At 37.5% G+C, this 12011-nt stretch overlaps 1 protein-coding gene across 18 annotated transcripts in view; it reads right to left on the minus strand.

Annotated features, from left to right (window-relative positions):
- The window catches only part of RIMS2 (regulating synaptic membrane exocytosis 2), a 451752-nt gene that overhangs the window by 87660 nt on the left and 352081 nt on the right, over positions 1-12011 (minus strand). For 11 of the 18 annotated variants that reach the window (XM_030495413.1, XM_030495423.1, XM_030495298.1 and 8 more), the window contains one exon: positions 2203-2303. In XM_030495413.1, the coding sequence (XP_030351273.1) occupies positions 2203-2303 (101 nt within the window). Of the gene's footprint in view, positions 1-2202; positions 2304-6090; positions 6127-12011 lie in introns of all 18 variants that reach the window. The other 7 variants (XM_030495280.1, XM_030495383.1, XM_030495345.1 and 4 more) reach the window with 1 other exon arrangement.

Below are 12011 nucleotides of genomic sequence, written 5' to 3' on the forward strand. Positions count from 1 at the left end.
TTTTGCTTTCTCAGCAATGAAGGATATTTTTTCTTAACTCAACTACAGTTGCTGTAGACCTCCATTTAAAGAAATAGAACAGAAAGGTAAAAGCAAATTCCATGTGCTATCTTTCCTGAATGTCACTTAATGCCTACTTAATGACATTTTTCTCAGGCATGGCATGCTTGACTGTCAGCTCGTGCCAGCTAACAGATTTAAAAAATAAAAGTCACTGCAATACTATACAGAACATGAGTTTTTAGTCAGCATTTGACATATGTGTTTCAGTTCATGATTCCAGAAAAATTTTTGTAGAAACCAGGTAGATAAATTGTACTTACTAATTTTCTGTCTCTAGATAATATAAGCACTTAATTAAGGGGACTTGAAGCAGTGGTAATAAAAAAGTGAAGATGGAACTCTCACATGGCTTTTGAGAGTTACTGTTCTCATATGGCTTTAAAACTACACAGTTTTAAGAATGCATTTCAAATTAATACCTATATATATGTGTCTAGTTCCACAAGTTCATTGATAGAATAAATAACTCATTTTCAAATACTGAAACTACACTTTGGCAGAAGAGTAAATTAACTGTTTATTTCTGGAGACAATTTTTTTGATGTGTGCAATAAACAAATCACCATATTCATAAAATAATTCCATTTATAATTATCCTCTTTAATACATTTCAATAATACTGAAGGTAAAATTTTAATAAAAAATATAAAAGGTGTAGAGTGAGGCCCAATAATATATTGTAGGTGAAATGGAAAAACAAGGGTAGGAAATGTTTCCTTAGGTAGATGTATTCTATCCAGCTCATTCACATGAGAGCCCATTTATTCTCTTTACTCCACAGGAGTCCTATTTCTGATTCAAATTTCAGTCAAGCATTGAGGGAGCAGGAAAATTAGCAGAATAAGTCTGGTTACACATACAATACATAAAGTTATACTTTTGTGGTACATACAATCATAACACTTAGGAGAAGGTCTGCTCACAGTATCATGCTCATCTCTAAAAGGTAACACCTTTCAAAGCCGACAATATAGACACAAATAATTTTGCCATTTGTCAACATAAAGAAGCATCTAAACATGACAGTATACCAAGTCCCTCCTACATGTTAATAAAAATTCCTATGCTTTCTGCAGTAAAAGCTCCATTTTTAAAATAACCAAATAATCATGCAGCACATCTACAGAGTTTTTAAGTATTTTAAGCAATTTTCACAGTTTTCTTTTTGTTTAGTCAATTCTATTTTCATTAATAAGATTTTCCATTTTGTCACAGGCTTCACTAAAGCTCTTCCTCTATTTTCCCACACGGAAATACACATTCTAGAAAGTAATTATATCAGATATATTGGTCTATATTATCTGCAAAACTAATAATACTTAATGAATTTCATTATTTCTTTGTCTTCAAATATTAAATGGCTCATTTTACAGTAACTTTGCCAATCCTTGGAGAAAAGAACTACATCCTGGAAATGAAGATCTAAACCAGACTTCTCTTCCTCAGCCAGTTTTTATAGGTCAGAAATCTTGCATTTTCCACTTACAATCTGACCTCAATTAATGAAGCCTTTTAGAGGACACTAGATTATTTTTGTATAATAGGAGTTTAAATTGAAAATGTCTTGATTATTTTAATTAATACACTGTACATGACATGACCCTGTTCCAGATAGCAGGAAATTTTGGATATTTGAGACTATATTGCTATGTAACAATTCAAATTTTGGGCAAATTGCCACAGCTGTGGTGGAAGCTTTTGTTGATGTATAAAATACCTTTCCAAGAGCTAAACTGCCACTATTAAACTAAGTAACACTACATCTTCCAGCTTTCAATAGATCAAAATAACCCTGTGTTCAACTATATGAAAGCTGTGAACATGTTTCAATAGCTTTCATTCCATCTGTCACTCAACAAACCTCTTTTTTCCTTTTCTTTGAGTTTTTAAATCATGGCCCTATTGTTCGTTCCAGTGGATAATTACAGTGCCACTTATTTGCTTTACCTTATGCTTCTTAAATTTTAATAATTGAGAATAGTGTGCTAAGAGGTTTCTGCACATTTTTAATAATTTTATTATAGACACACAAGAAACTTAGTGAAGAAACAAACTCCCCTTCATCTATGACTTTTTAAAAGGGTATTGGATATTGCAGTTTAGCATATTTTGTTTCTTTTCAAAACAAAACTCCCTTGCCTTAGAATGATAATCTTGTTCCAGCCTGGAATCTGATCCTGCTACCTGCTTGTACTTGCTCATTTTCAGTTGGCGATTCCTCTCTTCTACATCCATTGCACCTGTTAAGTAAAAGAAAAAAAAAAAAGAAAAAAAGTAAAGAAAATAAATACACAAGCAGTTCTCAATTCCAAGTTTCAAGTTATGCTCATGGAAGTGTTAACAGAAAGAAATGAAATCTGATTTAGTTAAATTACAGTGTATATTATTTTAGTTTCTGAATTACAATTTTGCAGAAAACCAGAAAGTTGTAGAAGAATGAAAATAGCAGATAAGTAAGTGTTGTATTATGTACACAATTCAAGTGAAACCAACTTTGTGGAAGAAATGAATGTAAATGGAACACATTGTTTTCACAGAATAGAATTTTAGTATTTCAAAAATATTAGAGAGAAACTGAGTCTTTAATTAAAAAAAAAAAGGGGGGGGGGAATATAAAGGCAACCTGCTTATTTTGGGTGTATCTATCTTGCATGGAGATCCTGGTTCTGCGTTTGTTATAATGTGATATACCAGATTACTAATCAGGTAACAACCATAGGTTAGCAGACCTTCCATTTACCATTTGAGCATATTCCCAGTATGCTCAAATTTTAAAGATGTCTAAAGGAATGTTAAAGAGCCACCCAGTGGCATCACTGTACTACATTCTCATGACACACAGCTTCAAGAACGATTTCAGGATTCACTCTTCTTGAACCAGATACATGATTAGTCTCTTAGGGAGGGGTTCTTACTACATGACTTAGGCACCAGCTGTTTTTAACCTACTGCTACTGTAAAACTGCAATTAACTAGGTAAAATAATTACAAAGTAAGTGCCAAAGCTGAGGTGGAAGAGTGAGAAACAGAAAGATGAAAGGAGGACAACAGCCCAGAATTTAAAAAGAAAAGTATTTTCAAACAAAGTATAGTTATCTATTACACACACAGAGGCTTGATTCTCTTCCACTTTAACATGGTATAAATCAAGAGTTATTCATTATCCAGAAAATGCTAAAAAGTATTCATTTTGACTCATATTTGTCTTAAACTTTCCATAATTTTAACACAAAAGTTGTCTGGGATTAAGATTTCGGAATCCTACTAGTCATAAATGCACATTATACGTACTAAACAATCTGGACTTTATTTATGGAACTGAGATGGGAATATTAGATTCCAGTTTACTATATAAATCTGATTTAAACTCTAAACCTCAGTTCTAATTTGTAATCTAATAGTAAAGTGGGGCCTTGCACAAGGCTTCTGAGCTTTGTATTTTCTTTCTTGACAGCAGTATAGTAGTAGTACATATTATGAGAGCTGCCAGCTAAATCTTGTGGCACATCATAAGAAACCTGGAAGGAAGGGGTGAAAGGAAGAGGGAAAGCAATAAGGTTAAAGAAGTGTACTGTTACCTATAAACCCTCTGGCTTCTGATTTTTATATTTAAACTCTCCATCTTTGCTCCCTACAAACAACATGAATAAGAAGACTTCATCAAAACTTTCAAAAGAAATGAAAATCAAGAAAAATGAATGAAAAAAAGACAGCAGCAGATGAAAATTCCTAAAATAAAAACCAGCTAGTTTTTTCTATCACAATTTTCCTCAACCATTATAGGCCCTAAAGCAGTATTTCCCAGTTTATCATTAAGATGAAGTGATTTTTCTTTTGAAAGATTGAGTTTTAAAAGCTCCAAAGATATTTTTTTTCTCTTGAAAACAAAGACTTTAAACGGGAAAATTTTTCTTTTTTTTCAATGACAGAAGTAATACATAAGCTGTTTTTAAGTAAAATACTTTAACTTTTGCTCAAAGAAAGAAACCAAGTTTATAATGCAGAAGATCAGCTTTGGTTCTACTATGTATGGAACTGACATGAAGAAAGAGTGTGTAGGGTTACTGGCTGCTGCAGGCTAATCTTGGTGTAACAAGCCAGAGGCAGCCGTGATCTGGATGGGAGTAAGAAAGGTTGAGAGAGTGTCACAGCACTTCCCGTTCATGAGGTCCATGCATGCATATAGCACTAAGTGGTGGAAATGTAGGGCTATCTCCATCTCCACTTCTGCCGGCAAATCTATACTTAGCTGAAACCTACATGTGGGAGTTTAACATGAGCAGAAGATACTTCCAGACAGTCCAGTAGCTGTTCAGGTGCATTAGGAAGCTTCAGCTCCTAACATAATTTTGGTAACCAAGGCTAAACATCAGGAGGTGTTTATGGAGTGTGTGTAGGCAAATCAGAACTAACCTGAGTCTAGCTATTAGTTAGCAATAGTGGTGATACTGTAGCAGCATAAACTTTTGTACTGCTAGCTCAAGGTTGCCTGAGCTTTTGTGTTATTGAAGTCCTTAGCTAGAGCCCAGCACAACACATTTTCAGGACTATAGAGACGCTAGAAAAAATAAAGCTACTTCTGATACACTTCCATGTAGTGCCACAATGTACCAAAGTGTATGCAACCAAATTTTGGCCAGGCAAAAGTGAGTTAATTTGTACACTCTTGCCTTAACTTTCTTCCAGAATTTTGCTTCTAGACAGTAGCTGTGCCTCTAGCAGAAATATCCAATGAGACATTCAAACTTCAGCCATAGGAACACAAAAAATTAAGAAAGACTGATGGAATAACAAAGTCTGGTGTTGCTCACCAAACACAACTGGGATCATTGCACTGTAGGCAACATCTTGGGAGTTTTGCTTATTTTGAACAACTCTCTAACATTAAAAAACCCATGGCCTGAAGGTTAGCTCAGTGGGGTTTTCATCAGCACAGGGAAATTCTTTCCTGACAAATAACTAGCTGCTCTTTCAATATGAGCCGTTCACCATATCTTTAGAAGAGAGTGTGCTGAAGGAAAGCAGCACAACTACAGTCCTGAAGTGTCAGAGGAAGGTGCCCGAGTACTGTGCACAGCAACCCTGTAACCTGCCCTCAGATCCGCAAGGATGGCAGTGACGGACTGATTTGTGCCATAACTTAGCACTAGTGACTGAAATAGGTTAAGCCTTAGGCCACATGAATTTGACTTTAACCTTTGGTTTTGTCTATGGAAATGTAACCAGTTGATAAGAAAGTATAAGTAAAACTTTAACTACAGGATATTCTGTATCAAGAGATACGGAAATAGCTCAAGATAGACAAAAAGGGAGCCTGGAAGCTGCAGGAGCAAATCAGAAGAGAAGACTGCAGATGCTACAATCTAAATGTTTCATGCTAAGAATTTTAAGGGGCTTTCATTCTTTCTTTTGTTGTTTTTTCCAGTGGGAATTATTAAACTGTTCTAGCTCTTATAGATGCTGGCGATGGTGGTGTATTTGGAGAAGGAGTCTGCCGTACAGTGGGGCGTCTGGGAGACAGAGAGTAAAAGGAAAATCTGGGGTTTGGCAGTAGAGTGGAGTAAATAAAATATTAGTGCAGATTTAGTTTTGGATAGGCATGGACAACAGGGATAAAAATTTCAGAGGCACAGCAGCTCAGGCATGGGGGAAAACTAGTGATGAGTGGACTATAGAAACACTGAGATTTTGAAAGTCAGAAATCTGTAATAGAGAGTAAAAAGGCAGAGTGCAAGTGAGCATATGCTGCCTGGAGTGGAGAGAACAGAACAGCAGTCAAGCTGTGCAAGAGCCTTCTTTAGCTGATTCTGGTCTCTTCCCATTTCTCACCCTAATTTGACTCCCTTGAAAAAAAAAGGAAATACATTTGGGAAAGCCCTTTCTCAGTTTCCATTTAGTATTGTCCCTTTTGAAATTCCCCAAATACATCAAAATTGTGATCCAACTCTATAGTACACATTTGCTTAAACATACTAGATCAAAGAACTTAAGGGCAAAAACATAAAAATATTTTTAATGTCACCCTACCTGTATCCCCATTCTCTGGATCTGCTTTCTTTTCTTCTATAAACAAATGAAAGCGATATGTAAAACAAAAAGGGGAGAGAGAAAATGCAGAAATAATAATAAAAGTAATATAAATCATGAACTAAAAAGGAAAAATGAATAAAACCCACCAAATTAATTTAATTTGATGAGTTTAGTCAACCAACCAAGTATGGTGCTTTATATCCAGAGGCATATTCACTGCATGCTAATGTATACATTTGTGCACCGTTAGTGAAGAATTACTGGAGGGAACCCATGGGTATTTTGAGCACTTCCAGAATCATTAACACACTCAACACAAAAGAGAGCAAGGCAGGTGTCAGACATAGTTACGTTACAGTTTCCTTGAATAGGATGACACAAAAATAAAAGTAAAGAAACTCCCTTGTGCTGTATGTTTTATGCAGTGCACACACAAATTGCAGTCTAATGGTTCAAGCATAAAAATTGAATGTCTCAATGGTTTTCAGTAATTACTTTAAATCTTCATTGGTTTAATCAGTTCTCATAGCTTCTACAGGTCAAAAGGTTTAATAATGATATTACTGTATCTTGTCTTAGAATTAAAAAATGGTGAAGAACAAAAGACACTAAGAGCAATACTCAGAACCCAGCTCATGTACATAAATCCAGCTGACTGTTGCCAACAAATATTCTGAATGCATATCAAAGGTTGTAAATGGCTCGGGGCATTCCTCTGTCACAAAGAAATGAAAATACATTGGATCCCTATCAAATAGTTTGGCAGCCCATAAATACTGCACTCTGAAATCCAAGATTGGTAATTAATGTGAAAGAATTTTAAGTCAAATGAAATTTACTTTAATTAGAAATACATTAACTTTTAAATAGACTCTGTTTCTTTTTCTTACTGTAAGTCTAAATTATATTAAATTAAATTAAAATGATTCCCTGAATATGGAGCAACAACCTCCAAGCTACAAACCAAAAATAGCATGAATTATTAGAATTAAATATTTTTCCAGATTTATTGGTTGTTGAGGGTTGTTCTGAAATTATAATCTACTTTGTAGTACACAGAGCTGTTATATTTTAAGGAAATACCATTTTGTAGATGTTAATCAAAGCAGAAGATGAAGTCAAAGAGAAATCATACTGGGGCAAGGTAGAGGCATAAGAAAGAAAAACATGCTTCTGCAGAGAGCATAAATAACATACCACACTTTGATAGGATCTGGCATCCCATCCTGTGTGGAATCAAGGTTGTTCTGCTGGCAATTCTTATGCAAATTGTTGTTGAATTGTTATGCAAATTAATGGGAAACAGATATGGCAAGTCATAAGCCTATCAGTGGATACGAAGTGGCTTCTTGATACCTCTACCATTCCCCAACCTTTTCTGCCCCATATTTTACAGAGTTTATAAATAAAGCCTTTTGTATTCTTCTGCTCTGGCCTTTCAGTAGCCTGGCCTATATTGTCTATGTGGGTTGTGGATATTGGTGGGAAAACAGCAGAAAGAGAGTGATGGTTGTGTTTGCTTTTGAAGCATTCACTTGTTACTTTTTTAAAATGCTGTCACCACTATAAAAGCTACAATACAAACTGTCTTCTATTGCCTCATTAATTTATAAAGCAGAAAGCAATTTGATAGCAATACCACTGATTCAATGCAATGCAAAATAAATGAAAGTGAAGTAAGACTCATTAAAATACCTTGAGTTAGAGCTCATACACAATGACGACATTTTAAAGTTATTTCAATTGAATGGGGAAAATAAATCTTTATTATCTTAACACAGAAACCTAATACTATATAGGATAATTCATTTTTAAAATTCTTAGAAGTCCATTCATCCATATGTCTGGATGCCTTTCAACCATGAGTCTTTAAATAAAGACATTGTCAAAATAAAGAAAATTTGAAACCTGTCAAACTTTCACTTGTTCTAGCTCCATATTTAAAGAGTATATAGAAAAACATTTCCAAATTGACTTACAGAAAAGAATACCATAGTATTAGGAAGCATAAAATTCTATTAGATTCTTGAATTTTTAAAGTGTAATTGAAGTACTGTGACATTTATTGCAAATCTCTACAATAAATAAGTCCTTTAGATTTTTACAAGAATGGTCAGCACAGTGGATCTTACTCTCCAAACTAAGGTTTCAGATGTATCATGAAGAGCTGTCTGAAGACATACTAGAAATAACAGTAGATTGAATTGAGAAAGATCTCACTTGTGTGGGAAGCAGCAGAACTGAACAATACTGGTATTTCCCATTGACCAAATAATACAATGCTGAATTCTCAACAGCAAAGATCTTCACAGCAGCTATTGGCCACAGCAGGTATTTGGCTAAAAAAATTCAGAGCAGGTTCAGAATGCTGATACTGAAGTAATTAATGCTTTTGGCTCCCCCACTTATTAGGTGCTCAAATCAAAAAAGCTATAAAGAGCCTCAATGTCTTGAAAATGCTGAAATCCAATAAATCACTATGAGATGATTTCAAAATGTCTCAAACTGACTACTATAAAATGGCAGTCACTAGTCATTCCTAAAAATGTTTATCTATTTCTATTTACATGATTTCTTCAGCATCATCACATTAGTCAGTATTTTTCTACATCACTTGAATTACAAAGAGAAAAGCATATACTGTATCCTCTGGTGTAATTATCTCAATTTAAGAAGTAAAGTTTTTTCAGAAATAAACAATTTGGAAGAAAAAAAAATGATGCTTTCATCAATGAGACATTTAGAATCATAGAATCATAGAATCGTAAGGGTTGGAAAGGACCTTAAGATCATCTAGTTCCAACCCCCCTGCCATGGGCAGGGACACCTTGCCCTAAACCATGTGGCTCAAGGCTCTGTCCAACCTGGCCTTGAACACCGCCAGGGATGGAGCATCCACAACCTCCCTGGGCAACCCATTCCAGTGCTTCACCACCCTCACTGTAAAGAACTTCTTCCTTATATCTAATCTAAACTTCCTCTGTTTAAGTTTGAACCCATTACCCCTTGTCCTACCACTACAGTCCCTAAGGAAGAGTCCCTCCCCAGCATCCTTGTAGACCCCCTTCAGATACTGGAAGGCTGCTATGAGGTCACCACGCAGCCTTCTCTTCTCCAGGCTGAACAGCCCCAACTTTCTCAGCCTGTCTTCATATGGGAGGTGCTCCAGCCCTCTTATCATCCTCGTGGCCCTCCTCTGGACTCGCTCCAACAGCTCCATGTCCTTTTTATGTTGAGGACACCAGAACTGTACGCAGTACTCCAAGTGGGGTCTCACAAGAGCAGAGTAGAGGGGCAGGATCACCTCCTTCGACCTGCTGGCCACGCTTCTTTTGATGCAGCCCAGGATACGGTTGGATTTCTGGGCTGCAAGCGCACACTGCCGGCTCATGTTAAGCTTCTCGTCAACCAACACCCCCAAGTCCTTTTCTGCAGGGCTGCGCTGAATCTCTTCTCTGCCCAGCCTGTAGCAGTGCCTGGGGTTGCCCCGACCCAGATGTAGGACCTTGCACTTGCCTTGGTTAAACTTCATAAGGTTGGCATCGGCCCACCTCACAAGCGTGTCAAGGTCCCTCTGGATGGCATCCCTTCCCTCCAGCGTATCAACCGAAGCACACAGCTTGGTGTCGTCGGCAAACTTGCTGAGGGCGCACTCAATCCCACTGTCCATGTCACCGACAAAGATGTTGAACAGGACCGGTCCCAACACCGATCCCTGAGGGACACCACTCGTTACAGGTTTCCAACTGGACATCGAGCCATTTACCACAACTCTTTGCGTGCGGCCATCGAGCCAGTTTTTTATCCACCGAGTGGTCCATCTATCAAATTGATGTCTCTCCAATTTAGAGACAAGGATGTCATGTGGGACAGTGTCGAATGCTTTGCACAAGTCCAGGTAGATGACATCAACTGCTCTGCCGCTGTCCATCAGTTCCGTGGCTCCATCATAGAAGGCCACCAAATTGGTCAGGCAGGATTTCCCCTTAGTGAAGCCATGTTGGCTGTCACCAACCACCTCGTTGTTTTTCATGTGCCTTAGCATGTTTTCCAGGAGAAACTGTTCCAAGATTTTGCCAGGCACAGAGGTGAGGCTGACTGGTCTGTAGTTCCCCGGGTCTTCCACCTTCCCCTTCTTGAAAATGGGGGTTATATTACCCTTCTTCCAGTCATCGGGAACTTCACCTGACTGCCAGGATTTTTCGAATATGATGGACAGTGGCTTAGCAACTTCATTCGCCAGCTCCTTCAGGACCCGTGGATGGATTTCATCAGGTCCCATGGACTTGTGCACGTTCAGGTTCTTAAGATGGTCTCGAACCTGATCCTCTCCTACAGTGGGCCTAAGGTCTTCGTTCTCACAGTCCCTGCATTTGCTTTCCAAGACTTGGGTTGTGTGGTCAGAGCATTTGCTGGTGAAGACTGAGGCAAAGAAGTCATTAAGAACCTCAGCCTTCTCCAAATCCATGGTAGCCAGTTCTCCTGATAGCTTCTGGAGAGGGCCTACATTGTCCCTAGCCTGTCTTTTATTTGCTACATATCTATAGAATCCTTTCCTGTTATCTTTTACATCCCTTGCCAAACTTAATTCTAGCTGGGCCTTAGCTTTCCTAACCTGGTCCCTAGCTTCTCGGGCAATGTTCCTGTATTCTTCCCAGGCCGCCTGTCCTCGCTTCCACCTTCTATAAGCTTCTTTTTTCCCTCTAAGTTTCCTCAGCAGCTCCTTGTCCATCCATGGAGGTCTCCTGGCCCTCCTACTGCACTTTCTTCTAGTCGGGATGCAACACTCTTGAGCACGTAGCAGGTGATCCTTGAATACCAACCAGCAGTCTTGGGCCCCCCTGCCCTCTAGGACTGTATCCCATGAAACCTTACTAAGGAGGTTCCTGAAGAGGCCATTTCTGTATATTAGACAAAATAACTGTATGTTTCCAGCTTACTCAGAATACAGATATATTGAAGCATATTGATGACATATAGAGATGAACTATAGGGATAGAAAAATTGAAATGCTGAAAGATCCTCTCTTAAAACCTTCTTCCACCATCACAGTTGACATTGTTATTATAATGACCACTGACACGTTATAAAATAGTAGACAGAGCCATGTTCCCAGGGTCTTGTAATGATCTAGTCTTTCTAACAGGTGCTAATACATCTAATAGGTATCTAACAATCTAACATGTGTCTGGAAGATAAAATGAACAGAAAAGAATTCTAATCAAGAGACTCATACAAGAGCAGACTTAACAATAACCAAAACTGATCTAAAATGGCCTTGATCAGCTCTATTTTCTTGGAAATGCCTTAACTCAGTGAGCTCTGCTGTTCAGTTGGGAACCTGGAGGTGCCACAGCCAAAGCACCCCAGCAGGCTTCACCCACCAAGCTGCAAGAAGTCCCATGAAGCAAGAACCCCAAGTCCCTGGAAGCAGAACTTGACAATCTCCAAATATGTCCAAACAGAATAACATTTCCACAGAAGAATCAGGATAGCAGACTTCTCCCTAGACACGGGATACTGATGGGGAAGTGTGAAGTTAATAAAAAATTACTCCCTTCCTTGGGAGAAGAAGAGGGAGACTTAAGGTTACAACTGCGAGGTAGGTGCTGGGCTTAATAGCCTTCCTCCCAGGGTTTTAAAATCAGCAATGTAACTAGAAATTAAATTAAATAAATTGTATTTATAGAATGGATAAATTCGCTTAAGATCTTTATTGAAAATTGATTTTTCAAAGTAGTGAATATTATTAAATAACATTTTATTTTAAAAATCAAATATATACAAGGGACCGTAACTTTTGGTAAGTACTTTTAAAAATGATAGCCAAATTTCTTACTTGAGATTTCTCTTGAAATACTATTTATAAGAATACATCCTAAAACCAAAATCTAAACGTATGTACTCTGAACATCAAA

This window comes from Strigops habroptila, chromosome 1 (genome assembly GCF_004027225.2).
Source record: "Strigops habroptila isolate Jane chromosome 1, bStrHab1.2.pri, whole genome shotgun sequence".
In the NCBI taxonomy this organism is placed as follows: Eukaryota; Metazoa; Chordata; class Aves; order Psittaciformes; family Psittacidae; genus Strigops; species Strigops habroptila.